This window comes from Ornithodoros turicata, chromosome 1, assembly GCF_037126465.1.
Source record: "Ornithodoros turicata isolate Travis chromosome 1, ASM3712646v1, whole genome shotgun sequence".
Taxonomy (NCBI): domain Eukaryota; kingdom Metazoa; phylum Arthropoda; class Arachnida; order Ixodida; family Argasidae; genus Ornithodoros; species Ornithodoros turicata.
This window is the reverse complement of record NC_088201.1, coordinates 132,019,521-132,035,487: the sequence shown is the minus strand read 5'-3', so window position 1 is coordinate 132,035,487 and position 15,967 is coordinate 132,019,521. Positions and strand designations below refer to the sequence as shown.

Genomic DNA, 15,967 nt, shown 5'->3' with positions numbered 1-15,967 from the left:
TCTGTTGCGAATAAAAATGAACATCCTGTATAAAAAGCCGCGCGTTGGCGTACCCTTTACGGGCAGGTGCTGGATTGAAGGCCGTAACCTCTAATTAGTGGGTTTCCTTGTAACTTTTATAAAAGGGGTCGCTCAGAGGGTACCTGGTAGCTTCTGAAATAGAGGGTAAAATATTGCGATTTTTTACCCATTACTAAAGGGTACGGAGTTAAGAGTGTAGCATTGACGACCTGAGCGCAAAGTTACCCTAGGACGTACTCGTATTGTCGTCTGACTTCTCGATCTATCAGTGATTAGTAATTAGAATGCGCCTTAGCCCCCGTTGTCCCCGTTAAACAATCAAACAGGCAGCGGCGGACATCACTTACTCAGGCGAACTAACGGTAAGGGAGTCACTGTAACGCTTACCGTGCTCGACACATTTCGCTCACTTTCCTCTTTCTCTTGTGGCACCTGTTTCTTACAGAAAGCCTCAATGGATCCTTGGCCGTGAGCTCGTTTCATTATATCTGCAGCAGAGCAAAGCCACTGCCACCAATGCACACCTTTGCCTCGAAGGTGCTCGTCGAAGAGACGCGGCGCTGCGTTTATGCCCCTGAGCTGCATGTGTTAGACGAGGACGCGTGTCAGGACAAAAAGTACTGTACTGCTTCCGATACGCGGTCTCGGGTTATGGTGGTTAGTGGTGGCGCGCCTTGTGGTCTCACGTGGTAAATCGTGTCGTGTCATGTGCTTAAGCATATTTTCCCACAGCACATCGAGGCCTGAGCCTGAGCTTTGCCTGCAGCTTTGCAAATTTTCCGCTCCGATGCCATCGCAGCACATTCTACATAGGCTGAAGAAAACAAGAAAATAAGTTACAAAGCGTCCCACTGAACATCAAAACCCGGAGATGAGTCTAAAAACACCGCGAATCACAACGAGCTGCAGTTTCTTTCACCTTTCGCAGTTCCTTTCACCTGCTACGCGGAAATATTAAGAAAGATAGAGAGCGTCGTATAACTACTTTTTTTACCCCTTGGAGAGCAAGCAGCGGGGAAAGTGTTGGGGGGGGGGGGGGTTCGGAAAATTTTTGGGGGTTCTTGGGGGTTGTTAGGGGGGTCTGGGTAAATCACTGAACCTAGTTATTGCAAAAAAAATTGTTTGGGTTGCATACTGCATAGCTCCCATAAGCAAAAATAATGACAATTAAAGTGATATTAAACTGCGAAAGCTCAGTCCGGAACTCTGCAGTGTGCACTCCAAACAGATTTTGTGCAGCACGTGAGCAGCATTCCGCGTCACCTCTCTCAAACCCGGCTAGGCCTGATGGCAGAGGACAGCGCAAGGAAGTTTACAGAGTGGTGCTCTGCTTCCTCCTCGTCACGTGAGGAGGAAATATATGAGCATAGAGAAGAGCACATACCTGAGGCCAACAATTCCGTTCTCGCGGCGCGACCTGATAACCACACCAATAACCCCGGGAGCTTGCGCCCATATGCCAGTAGGTGCGCGTAGGTGAAAGAATAGGACGTGATGTATAACTACGGAAACGAACGTGAGACTTTCCACATATCAGGATGTAGTCGGATGAAATTGGTAGCTTGACGCCTGTGACGACCTTCTAGACGACAAATTGACCAAAAAGCAAAAATTGACAAATGTGACTTCTAAGGGTACAGCAAGAGAAACAGCTACGGTCCGCAGACGATATACAGACTACGCAATTACATGAGGATATCATCAATATCAAGTTGATATCAAGAGTTATTACGAGCTACGATAGAGGAAATTGAAAATTTGTGCCAGTGTGTGCCACTTGGGCGACGATTTGACCAAATGTCAGTATAGTTTGGGCTAGTTGGTATAAACACAGGGGTGACACAAACGCGCCATTGTTGTAACTACCCTCAAGCGGGTTGTTCTGGCAAAACTGCTACCTTGTGTCGTGTGGTATACGAGGGGTGTTCAAGTCAACCGGGACTTTGTCTCCTGAGTGTACAAATGACTCACGCTACTTCTTTTTCGTCATTTTCACACGCGACAGGCCTCCGCGTTCATCACGTGGTGGTCCAAAGTTTGTGCAAAACAGAAGACACGTGCTGGACAAGATGGCCGACAACAAGGTGAGCGCGCACATCGAACAGCGAAGTGTCATGAAGTTTCTCGTGAATGAAGGCGTAAAGTCATCTGAAATCCATAGAAGACTTCAGGCTCAGTATGGCCACGATACACTTATCCGCAGCAAAGCGTTTGAGTGGTGCAAACGGTTCAGAGACGACCGTACATCAGTGCGGGACGATCCGGGTCGGGGCGGCTCAGAGTTCAGTGTCAGAGTTCCTCACAACATCCAACTTCCTCAAGGACTGACGGATAACATGTCTCGAACTGGCTCGAAAGACGGATCTCTGTGGGAACGTTGAACACTATCATTATCATTCATGAACGCCTCCAGTTTCGGAAAGTTAGTGCCCGTTGGGTCCCGAGGCAGCTCTTCGTGTTTGACCTGCAGAGAAGACTGGAAATCTCCCAAGAGCTAAGGTACAGTTTCGACACTGAAGGACAGCCGTTCCTTGATCGGATCATCACGTGCGATGAAACGTGGGTGCGCCATTTCACTCCTGAGTCTAAACGCGCATCAAAACAGTCCATCCGGGCTCGCCAGCTCCCAAGGAGTTCCGAAGCACCCCGTCAGCGGGTATGGTCATGGCCACTGGTTTTCTGGGACAAGGCCTGCGTTGTTCATATTGATTTTCTGCCCAGTGGTACCACCATCAATAGTGCATATTACTGCCAGGTTCTCAGGGATGTGCATAAGGTGCTGAAGCAAAAGCGGCCGGGCGTCATCACCAAAGGAGTCCTCCTCCAACAGGACAATGCACGCCCGCATACGGTGCATCTCACGACACGCACCTTACAGGAACTTGGCTGGGAGTTGCTGCCACATCCCCCATACAGTCCAGACCTCGCCCTCAGCGATTTCCATCCCTTCGGGCCACTGAAGGCGTTCCTTGGGGGCCGTCACTTCAGCTGCGACGACGAGGCTGCTCATGGCTGCTACGCGTCGGTAAGGGTTTCTACGCTGCTGGCATCCAAGCCCTCGTGAAACGCTGGGGACAAGTGCATTAGTGCAGCTGGAGATTACATTGAAAAATGAAACTAATTTCTCGCATTCATTCATTTCTTGCGTTCATTTTACTTTTGCGAAAATTAAAAGTCCCGGTTTGACTTGAACACCCCTCTTAACTGAACTTAATTGCAGCTTAACATATCACTACAGACGTGTCTGAAGCTGAAATCGCAAGGGCACCCCCTGTAGGGGGTACACAGGCAAGAAAGTTAGGGGGGTGTCACTGAACATTTGGGGGTGTAGGGGTTCTGGATAAATCACTGACGAGGGAGGCCCCTCCACCCCATGTAAAGCCTCATAAAACACCTCCTGAAATATTTTTCTGGCTATGCAGCTGCATCATTATGACGTAATTGTCATTGTTGTCCCTAATTTGTTGAATATGTTTTGAATATATGAAAAAAAAAAGTCTGGTTGACAGCATATGTCTTATGGTGATCATCAAACAAGAGCATATGTCGTTTTGTTCAGGACCTTATGCACTTTTTCTTAATTTTAGGTGGACGTAAATTGCAGAAGGCAGCTAATGGGGGAAAAGATCATGGTCATAGGTCATGTGGGTCCTGGAGCTCCCAGTGGGCTCCCTTGTGGAGTAACTTTTCAGAACACACACAAACAGTTTGCTCACAGAACCAATGAGTGGGATGTTGCTCGAATACTGAGAGAAAATGGCGTAACACATACAAATATCGTATGACACAGTATAAGAATAAAAAGGGGGAGCACGAGGGATGCATGAAACACTGTCGCAGTATTGTGTGCATGAACCATTGTGTGTGACACAAGCCGTGGGGGCCACCGCCTCGGACACACTTTGGGAAGCATACAACACAGCGATTGTTAATATGGTGGATGCTTCTTTTTTCGTTTTGGCCGTGATGAAACATCTTCGGCCGTAATGTGATCTTGGCCGTAACGAGACACTTGGGGATTAAAGGATTTTCGGCCGTAATGAGATGTTACCACGCGGCAACACTGAAAACCTACCCGCAAATTTCAGCAGCCCTAACGTCAATTTTTCTTTCCAGACGTACGAAAGATTTTGTTTGGCTGCGGTATGAGAGAGCGTCAGTATGACAAAATCAAAATAATAAAATGAGAGCACGCTAAGGGCCCACCTCCTGGCTCGATGTTATTGCCCCGAGGTTATCTACCTCGGAACGACACATCAGCGCGTTCGTCGCCGACGTCCTGCGCATACACCGTTCTAGCGAGAACGTTCTGGGCGATTGAAAGCTGTTCGCACAGAAGAGATTCTGTAGTCTCACTTGGACAATGTAATGAGCTTGAACAGGAAATTGAGCAAACAATGATGCATTTCAGATTCCTCTAAGAGTAAGTCGAGTGAACCGAGTTCTCGCCAGAACGGTGTCTGTGCAGGGCGTCGGCGGCGAACGCGCTTCTGTGTCATTCCAAGATAGATAACCTCACGACGATAACTATGGTTCCCTCCGAGGAGGAGGGCCCGTACAGGACAGGACTAGCCGAACAGAACGCCGAACAGGACAAACGCCTTGTCTTAGTACCCGCGACAATATTCCTGGACATCAGCAAATCTTTTGACAAAATCTCCCATGAAGCTATCCTCACATCACTCGTTGATATAGGAATCTGTGGCTGCCTCCATCAGTACATCAGTAACAACCTACGAGGCCGCTGCATCAACATTTAAACACCACAGGGGTCAACTAACCAGCACACGATCTTACCAAAGGAGTACCCCACGGCGGCATCCTGAGCCCCATCCTATTCAACATAACACTACTAAGCCTGCCAGAGCAGCTACCACCACAAGTCAGCACTTCAATGTTCGTGGACGATATTTGCATCTGGAGCTCCCACATCAACCGACCGTACGCACCCGCCGGTTGCAGACGGCCATGGACACAACCTCCGCGAGCGCGGGATGTTCGTCTCGTCGAAAAGAAAAAAGAAAGAAAAACATTATGCCGTTCACCACCCGTACCTTCGACAAGTACCAAGATAAACAACCAGGACATCATCGTTCAAAGCCACAAGTTCCTTGAAGTGGTACTTGACAGTCGACTCACATCGTGCAAGCAATAGAGGCTATCAAAACCAAAGCAAGTACACTGCTCAACGCCATGCGCTCCGCTGCCGGCATCACGTGGGTCCCACAAAAACCGCTTCTACAACAGCTGTATAACTCCATCATCCTGCCACAGATCACATACAGCCTGCCCTTATTTCACAACCTCAGCAGACATCCACCTACAATCTCGGACTCAACAAGACTCAAGATAATTCTGGGACTAGCGCGCAGCACACCCCCCAACACCCCACTTAGAAGAAGCCGGAAAGCCGACAATACAGGTACTGGCATATAGCGACAAGGAAAGAACAGAGACGAGACGGGTCTCTGTCCTTTGCACCTTGTCGCTATATGCCAGCTATGTACGAGCTGGCCCCATATATCTGTCATCCATACAAGTCCTGCAAGCCAAAGGTGTAATGAAGCATCACCTGCGACATCTTTCACGACACGAAGATCACCCACTCGCCCGGATAGACATCACCCGGCACTTCTCTGGCCATGGGAAGGCTGTATCTACGCTAAAGACAAAAGAACCAACTGACTACCACAGACCCAAGACAAAGCTCCCAGCCTGAAGAAACACAGGACCGCGATCTTGACTGACGGATCGGTCACCAACGACGGAGCCACTTCGGCAGCCCACATTCCACGTACCCGGGCAACGATTGGAAATAGGCTGAGCCACAAGACGTCATAACCACTACCGCTGAACTTCATGGGATTCTATCAGCCCTTCAAAACGCGGAAAGCCTGCCCTCCCCGGACTGGGTAATATACACAGACACCAAGCTAGCAATTTCCGCCATAGCGTCAGCAATGGCGTCAGCAAACGAAGCACTCAAGGCGGTAATCTCAACCACTTACAACGGCTACCAAGGCAAGGACATCAAGTACAGCTACAGTTGGTGCTAGCCACTGCAACATCTAGGGAAACAAGAAAGGAGACGAAGCCGCACGACAGGTCCACAACATTCACAGTAACACCGCCATCCCGCTTACCCCACAGGACACAAAGGCTGCTACACGGGACTTTGCCCACCAGGAAATGAAACCCCTACTGCGAAACTCTTAATGGAGGAACCCACGACTAAAGCAATAGGATGGCGACCTCGCATACACAGAGACTAAACAGATGACACGAAATGAGGCGTCCCAAGTTCACAGGCTCCGGCTTGGTACTGCATTTACGAAAGAATACAAGACAAAGATTAACATGGCCCAAGATGATCTCTGCAACACATGCAATATCCCCGAAGATGTCTCGCATATTCTACTGGACTTCCCACCATGCGACAACCCAAGACGGACACTCGAACAGCAGCTTCAACTGCTTGGCAAGCGAAGTTTCACCCTGGAAAACATACTCGGCGCCTGGCCCTCGCGCAACCAATTGCCACCAGTTCACCAAACATCTCCTGAACTTCATAAAAGCAACAAAGCTCACCGACCTGTGAACAATAACCCGCCACTGACATGTCCTAACCTGTAGTGTGTGACAGTGAGTGAATGCGGAGCCTGTGTATGTGTGATACGCGAGTATGCAAGTGAGTACATGATAAATGTGTGTAGGTGTGGTATACGAGGGGTGTTAAAGTCAAACCGAGACTTTCTGTCTACTGAGTGTACAAATGGCTCGCGCTACTTCTTTTTCGTCATTTTCACACGCGACAGGCCTTCGCGTTCACCACGTGGTGGTCCAAAGTTTCTGCAAAGCAGAAGACACGGGCTGGACAAGATAGCCGACAACGAGGTGAGCGCGCACATCGAACAGCGAATTGTCATGAAGTTTCTCGTGAATGAAGGTGTAAAGTCATCTGAAATCGACAGAAGACTTCAGGCTCAGTATGGCCACGATACACGTAGCCGCAGCAAAGCATTTGAGTGATGCAAACGGTTCCGAGACGGCCGTACATCAGTGCAGGACGATCCCGGCCGGAGCGGCTCAGAGCCCAGTGTCAGAATTCCTGAGAACATCCAGGTTTTCCACGGTTTTCTGTGACAAGGCTGGCGTTATTCATGTTGATTTTCTACCCAGTGGTACCACCATCAATAGTGCATATTACTGCTAGGTTCTCAGGGATGTGCATAAGGCGCTGAAGCAAAAGCGGCCGGCCCTCATCACCAAAAGAGTCCTCCTCCTACAGGACAATGCACGCCCGCATACCGCGCATCTCACGACACGCACCTTACAGGAAATTGGCTAGGAGTTGCTGCCACATCCCCCTTACAGTCCAGACCTCGCCTCCAGCGATTTCCATCTCTTCAGGCCACTGAAGGCGTTCCTTGGAGGCCGCCTCTTCAGCTGCGAAGACGAGGTCAAGAATGCGGTCCGATCATGGCTGCTACGCGCCGGTAAGTATTTCTACGCTGCTGACATCCAAGCCCTCGTGAAACGCTGGGACAAGTGCATTAGTGCAGCTGGAGATTACGTTGAAAAATAAAACTAATTTCTCGCCTGTAAGTTCATTTTACTTTTGCGAAAAATGAAAAGTCCCGGTTTGACTTGAACGCCCCTCGTGCGTGTGCGACTATGCAACTGAGTGATTGGTAGGTGTGTGTATGCGTGATACCTGTGTATGTGTGCATGTGAGCGAACAGTGAAATGTGTGTTTCTTTAACGTGCTGTGTCTGCTTCTTCTTTCCTTTTTTCTTTTTCTTCTTTTCTTAAATGTTTTATCACGAGTAGCGAGCCATTACACTTTGGCTGACCACTGTCACCCTTTATCAAGAGGAAGAGGACGCGTAGCGCGCTCTCATTTTCTTGTTATTTCGATTTTGTCATACTGACCCTCTCTCGTAACGCAGCCACCCAAAATCTTCCGTACGTACGGGAAGAAAAACTGCACTTGGGGCGTAAAGCTCCTACCATTGCTCGTTGACGGTTTTAGCATGCCCAAGATTCGCAGACAAAAACTTAAAGCGTGCTTACACGCATTACACCCATAGACGCAATGCATAAGAAACGTATAATTTGATTTTGGCGGAAAACGTCGACACTTTTCATTAGTTCCACACTGGATCCTGTGAGATCTATATACAAGAAATTACGCCCAAAAGGAATTATCTGTATATCTCTAAAAACTTTTGTTCCCCCGGCATTTGAAATCTTACACATTGTATACTCAATGGGACAGAAGTAGAATTTGCGCTCCATCGTCATTTCACAGTACATCAAAAGCTCACCGTTTTATTTAACTTTCCGCTGCAGTTTCACGATTAGGGGGACCATGTTAGGAACCTAAAGTTAATGTCTTGGTTATATAGCGAGCCAATTTTATTCCCGAGGGAATGAAAATGCGACTGAAATGTGAGACATCGCGTTCTAAGAGGGCTTCGCCTAACGACACCTCCGCATGTATGAAGGCCGACTGTGCGTTTGAGCAGGTGTAACTCGGAGGAGGAATGAAACTCGAAAGGGAGGGGAATTCTCACAGTTGAGCACGCATTCTCCTCTGATAAGCTGCATCGCAAGACGGGTTTGATAAAATCATCTACAAAATAAAGGTGTGCTTTCACGGCCGAAGAGACTCAAGAACATTTCTGGTGACTTCTGACTTAAAAACAGAAAAGACAACGCCGCAGATACTGCGTTCCCCTGGGGTTCGCGTTTTGGGAGATCGAACGCTGTCTTCTTCTTAGTATCAATTTTTCAAACTCTTTCTGACATTGTAATACCCTGTGCAAGTGCGTCTCTGCGCATGAGAGGAGGCAGTGAGAGGGAAGGTTGAGGGCGCCGCCGTAGCCAATGGGGCTTCCCGAGTGGAGTAACCGGGAGAGGAGATATGCGCAGAACGCTTGGTTACTTGCAGAGCGTATTATGGCCAGGGTGTCCAACCGCAAAAAATACGGGTTCGGTTCGGGTTCGGGTTCGCGTTGTTTTGATTTCGTTCCGGTTCAGTTCCGGTTCGGCCACGCCAAAAATCGAACCGGTTCGCAAACCGGTTCGCAGCCCCGAACCGGTTCGCGAACCGGTTCAACGCTTCCGTTTTATATGTTCCATAAAACTGCTTTTATCAGGAAATGCGTGGCTAATAGCTTACTGCTGTTGTCTGCATTGACGTCTTTAGCGGTGAGGTAGCCATTTAGCGAGAGAAATGAGAAATGGATGAACACTTATTGCAAATAGAGTCCACGCTGATGAAGCGGTGTAGTCCTCCTACTTTCTGTTCCCAAAATCTCTTTTTTCATACGCACAGTGCCAGCAAGATACACTTAAAGCAAGCCTAATAAGATGGACAGCGTAACATAGACGACAGTACTTGCCGGCACACTGCCTTCGCAGCGTGAATCGATCTGAAACCGTACTGAAACATGTCGAAAATAAGCCTGCCAGCCTTACTCTGTCCGAGGTCACAGCAGTGTACTAGTTAATCCACAACACAAAGGCAATGTGTCACGACACAACTGCACTACCAATAAGCAGAACCACATTTACTTTTCAAACCACGACCAGTCAAACAGGCACCGTTCTGCGTACGCTCCTTCTCTACTTCTCATGTTTCTGACTTGTTTAAGTTTTACTGCTCACGTGTAAAGGGAAATCTTGGGCTCTTATTTGATCACATATTCGTCCTGTAGAGCTACATAACAGGCCTACTCCGTCCCTGTTTCATTCGTCCGCGTGGCACCTCGTCTCTGAAGAGTAGACGCCGCACCGCGTGCGTATAGGGCGCTATAGCCGCGGCGCTCACAAGGACAGCTGCGCTTTAACATGTTAAAAAGATGCTGAAAGTATACTTACTATACGTCGTCGTCTGACTGCTAGGTGAAAATTTCTGAAATCCATGATATATGCGCGTGATGATGATACCAATGTGTCTTCGTTCGGGGATAGAGAGGAGCTCTTATGCTGACTTCTTTTATGTCCGAACCGTTTTGTTGCGAACCGGTTACCGCTATTATTTTTTACAGTTCTGCACCGGTTCGGGTTCAACAGTGTCATGAAAATTTCGGTTCGGGTTCGGTTCCGGCAAAAATAACGGTTCGGGTACGGTTTTCGGTTCGGGTTCGGGTTCGGTTCGGTTCGACACCCTGATTATGGCGGTAAAAAGATGTAAAAATATTATGATGCCTGTAGCGTACCGTTATTGCCATGTGATCTGTCCGCCGATGGTTCCCTTTTAATCTTTACCTTGTCTGTGACCGTTATGTTTTTGCATGTATATAAAGTATGCTTATTTTTATGTTTCACACTTTTCTTCATTTTTCCTCGCAGCACCAGGGGGAAGCTTGGTTCCCACCAGTATGAAATTTGATGGATACCTTAATGGCTGTGAGCTTGTATATTTTGTATGACGACGTTATGTACCTCTATTTAGAAGAATCGAAAGCAAGTCAATTTTTGTTTTCTTTAATTCATGCGTACACTTGTCTCGGCGACAGCATTTTGCATCGCCGAGGCGTTGCGCCTGCGCTGTCTGGCAGCGTCATTCACGAACAAAATATAAATGTCATCTAAGTAAGACATATGCTTCTATGTTCAACTCACTTCAATGTATCGAATACAAGTGGGATTGGCACATATAATCGTGTTGTGTCAATGTTTTCTTGACTTCAAGCCGATCATGGCGACGTACCTGTGCAGAAACTTGGCAATACGTTGCCAGAAGCGCGCTTTTTGATCCTTCCAAATCCTCCAGATGTTCGCAGATATGCATCGTCCTGTCTAACAGCCTGCTTAATTTAGTGGCATGTTTTGCGCGTGAAATAGTGCACCCTGGGCGATTTTTGCGAACACTCGAGGTGTACTTGTCGAGGTGTCGTTGTACTTCACCTTCGACAAAGTACTGTCAATAGGCCTGTTGCACTAACCAGGCGGCGCTACGATTTCCCGACACAGGCGCCCGCCCAGACACGAATAAGTTCCTAGTTCTCCGGCGGTCGGTCGTGTTGGGCTTGATGTGATGTCTTCGTGTAGGACCTTTCTGCCATTTTTACTGATGTGCAGTACTGTGCAAAATAAATCATATGTTAGTCAACAGACATTTGTTTGATGATGTGAAGTGTAAGTTAGCTAGAACACGACAGCAATTATGTGTCATATTCACACGTGAGATTAAAGTTACAGGTATTTTTCCGTTCAGGAGAATGTAAACTTTTACACACTCAATGGCACGTTCGACATGGTTGTGAACTTAAGCAATGTAGTCATTATCTTGCATCTGCTGTTCTCAAAACTGCGCACTAGACATGAAATCGGAGGCATCAGCAGAATTGGATCTTTGTTCTCACTATGGCCTTGAATTCCAGAAAGCCCTTTATCAATCAGTACGAGGTCCCTTAGTGAAATAATCTTAATAAGCTGCTGTGCTTTTTGTCTGTTCAAAGGTTCACAGCGTATGTGTCATTGTAAAACGTGAAAACTCGTTTCCGCCGTCTGTTATTCCAAAGCTAGAATCACATTCTTTCACATATTTGTTGCCGAACTTTATCACACCTGGTGTGGGCCAAATGGCATGTGAAACGTCTTGTCCGAGTCCTAGATAACGGTAGCTGGAGTCATTTCATTGAGAATCTTGTAAACATTGATATCACACGGCGAATAGCACTAATCCAACGGTGGATGCGACACCTTTCGTATGGTTTGTTTGTAAGGGTGTCTCGCGGCGTAAACACCCAATTATTAATTAATGTTTGTAAGGCTGTAGAGACATGTTTATGTTCTGAATTTCTGTACCTGTGGCCACAACCTAACAAGAATAACAACTAAATTTTAATACTGCAATGTTTTCGCTCTCGTGCGCGTCTTCCCATTCGCAGGAAAATTACGTAAAAATGTACACATGGGAGGCCGCTGAACTAGGGACTCGTTTGCATGTCCGTTGCTAGCTGGCTCTGCGAAAAACCCCAGCGCAACAGGCCTATAGCCTAAGATAACGTTACCCCATTATTCCCATCGCCATGGCGATATCCGGTCATGCTTTCGTGTTTCCTGTTTTGGTACACACCAGAGGTGCCGAACTCATTCGCGTCTGCGGGCCGGATTGAGCTATGAAGGAACTACGCGCGCGGGCCGCGTACGACTGCTTTGGGGTAGCCTGCTTCTGATATACACGCCCGAATTCACTCTGGAGATCACCAAACCTACCGGTCCGTTTCTGGTAGCTTTGAAGGCATAAATACGTATTACAAATCGGCCATGCAGAGTTTTCTCAGAAATTTGGTAGGAATGTACTACTAATGCTAATCGAGTAAAAATCTGACGCTTTAGAGAGTCATCGGCCAAGACATCGAAAGCAACACAGAGGCAGATAGGAAATGTCGTACTTTCAACTTTTTATCATATGATTAGGGATTGAAATCACATATCATAAGTTTCTGCGCAACGCAGAACGAAGAAATCCTTTGATTGTGAATCATTTTTGTGTGTTGGAATCGTTTTGATCAGGCAAACGGAAAGATTCCCTGACATCGCATTCATGAGATCCCCTGACGATACCTGTGTACAAATAAACGACGTTAACATGAACCGGTGCACCGTAGCAAATCAGTGCTGTTTTCAGAGACGCCCTGATCGAACGGCTCGCCAAACGTGAAGTAATTGTGTGCTTTCAGTGACTTGTATGCTTGCGCAATATCAGCAGTGAATTGGCTCGGCGAAAATGTCGTATAAAACACTATGCGATTGTGATCGGCGGCATGTTTTGTGGCTGGGCTGTCCAGTTGTCGATGTATAACGCAAAGAGACCGTCGTGTTGTATACTGTTCTAAACAACTTGGTCTTGTAGCGACACTTGTCTGATTCCTTCATAGCTCTAAATTATTCGGGTATTGTGGAAGGAGACATCCGAGGGCGGTGCAACAGCGCAACACAGCCGATGACGCGCTTGCGGAAAGCATTCGCACGGCTGCGTTCAGTGTTTTTTGCCCACATCAACTCTGTGCATGCGCAGGTAGCGCCTCTTGTTTGTAAACACTAAAGTGGTTTACACATATCGAACGAACGAACAGATCAGGGGTCGGATTCACAAACGCGATCGTAAGTTACGCTACGCGCTAAGACGTCGTAGCCTGCGACGCGCGTACGACGGCGTCGTAAGCGCGATTCACAAAGCTATCGTAGTGGAGAGGGTACCCCCTTTGACGAGGAAGAGGAAGTTGCTCGCTTCCTGTCACGTGCACCTCCGAGAGAAACAGCCAAAGGGTGCGACACTGTTTTCGCTATGGTAACGATGACGAAAATTTGTAATCGCACCAATAAGAGTCGTCCCGTTAGAAGAAGACGAAGTTGTTCGTCCCCAAATGTTTTGTTACCGAACGTGCTCTCGGTCTTTCGGTAGCCATAATGGATGCCATGCAATCACAAGCAAAACGCGTTCGATAACACAGCAAATATATTCCCGGTATGTTCGTCTCGGGGTGAGGGTGTTTTGTAAGCGGTGTGTGGCACCCAGTTTTGCAGCTTTTATGGCTTCTTTTGCCTTTCTTGCAGACAATTTGGAGGGGTGTTGGGGGTGTCTTAGCGGGGTGTAGGGGATGCTTGAAAAATCCCTGCGACCCGATTTTACGGAGCACAAAGTTGAAGCATTTGTTGAAGGTTACCAAGCAAAAAAGTGCCTCAATGTCACTTCGGGGATGGTCTCGAAGGTTCTGTGGCAAAGTGAAATGCGTTGGCGCGTATTACGGAGTCTTTGTTTGCCGTCTCCAAATCCACCGCTGCCAAATAATGCCGCCGTCTTTCTTCGTAAGACTGCTCGGGAGCTCTCGCAGGATTCCGCCGTAAGCTGCGAAGATTTTGCGACGCGCGCCGTTCGTGAATCTACACTTCATCGTAACTTTCCCGTACGACAGAGTTACGACAGATTCCGTCGCACGAGCTCTTTGTGAATCCGACCCCTCTTTCCGTGCTCGTTTGTGCTCCTGTCGGGGTATATTTCGAAACTTCAGGCGCGCTTTTTTGAAGCCGGAAAAGGAACTGAGAGGAGGTACATAATCACGATCCCCCTGTCTCGTCTAAAAAGAAGTCTGACATTTGAAAGCGATTAAGCAGTTTGAAGAATCCTTATCCAGATCGTCACGCAGTGCCCGTTATCACAAAGGACGTGAACCATGATAAGTGTTCGCTCTCTCCTGTCCTCCTCCTTCCTTTCGGGTCTCATGCATCCTCTCACCTATACACGTGTACAAACGTAAAGTTGTCTTACTTACACACACGTGCTATTAGGCTAAGCGCACTTTAGGGAGACGTGTCCTCGAATCTTGGGCATGATACACATGAGGGAACCGCGCATGGATAGCGAGCGGTGGAACGCAATGGGAGTGCGCGTTATCTTGTCAGACAAAGGCAAAGCCGAACTTCAAGTCACTGCAATTAACAACCAAAGCATACAGGAGACACACGTGAACGAGACAGCACTTTTACTGCAACTTGCAAAGTGCTGCGTCATTGGCGTCTGTCTCTCATAAGCACTCTGAATTCATTCAATTATGTGTCAATAACTCGGCATTATTTGCATTGCTATACTGATTTTCAGACACTGCTCTTTGGCGTTCAGTAACCGTGAGATGCTCGGACATAAATTATGTGGGAATATCAAGGATTGTTTTTGTGGAGACGAGATTAACTCACAGCTTTTGAAGAAGCACGAGACAAACAAGGTGTGCATTCCGATGTGTAGCGAGAATATCAAGAGAGCGGTCTCAACGAGGCTGAGGTCAGCGTCCAGTAACATGGGACGTGGGTTTCCAACGTTCGTCAGTATAACGCCGATGGCCATACAGCAGATGACGTTGATGAAGAGTGACGTTAAGAGGTGACCAGCCCAGTAGATGAACTCACGGAGACCCATCAGTTTCATCATTTCCTGTGATTGGCAAAAGGAGTGCTATATTAGCGACTGTAAATCGCGGCATCACCAACGTTGTATTACCAATGTTACAAGACGTTTCAGAAAGCAAATCTCTCACAGTGTTCCGCCCTATCCTTGCTTCCGTTTTCCCTGCTCGGCTTTCCTATTCGGGCTTTGAGCAGTTTCTAAGTATGTTAGAACCAAACCACCAAACAGTGCCGCGCTCCATCAGGTAGCCTCGTTCATCATTTCTTCATCAGGTAGACTGCGCCTTTCTTTGTTTGCAAACAGTGCTGAACTTTAAACCAAGAGCATCTCTCATGCGTGGTAATTTGCCGCAGGAAAATCGCACACGTCCAATAAGGAGTTTTATGACATCGAAAGCAGTACGAAAGCGGTACGATAAGGTTGTCAAATCTAAGCTCTGCAAAACATTTAACCAACACAGTTTCAAAAAACAGAACTGCACCGTATAGCACACTGTAAAAAATTGCCATAATATTACGGTTGAAAGTCGTTTTTTGCCGTAGAAGGAACAGGCATGCTACCGCAATTAATATAGCACCAATGAAATATACCGTAATTATGACGGTTGCCACTTAAGTAAGACGGTATTGTGTCCGTAATCGTGATTACGGTCAAATGGCTGTAGATTTTACTGTAGACTGTCATGCTTTCCACACTGCCTTCCAGTATGCCTTCCACATTGCCTTCGAAAATGTGCTACGCATGTTGGGAAGAGTGAATAAATGGTTGATTGCTGTAAGATACACATGTATACATGGATATGGTGGCACAGTGTTGCAATGCATTGTGTTTCATTAGAGGCCAGGTCCATACTTCAATAACTTTCACATCTGCTGCTATATGCACACACACTGATATGTCGTACAAACAGTGGACTATTATACAACATCATTGTTTAGAGTACCGTGTGCTCAGAAGACAAAAACACACGAAAAACACTCACGAACAGAGGAGAGCGTTTACTGTTCAGGATAGTTATATATATAA

General features: G+C 47.4%; 1 protein-coding gene across 2 annotated transcripts in view; it reads right to left on the bottom strand.

Moving 5' to 3' along the window:
- The window catches only part of LOC135378604 (phospholipid-transporting ATPase ABCA3-like), a 324,578-nt gene that overhangs the window by 190,412 nt on the left and 118,199 nt on the right, over positions 1-15,967 (bottom strand). For both annotated transcript variants that reach the window (XM_064611676.1, XM_064611677.1), the window contains exon 6: positions 14,734-14,968. In XM_064611676.1, coding sequence (XP_064467746.1) covers positions 14,734-14,968 — 235 coding nt within the window. The remainder of the gene's footprint in view (positions 1-14,733; positions 14,969-15,967) is intronic.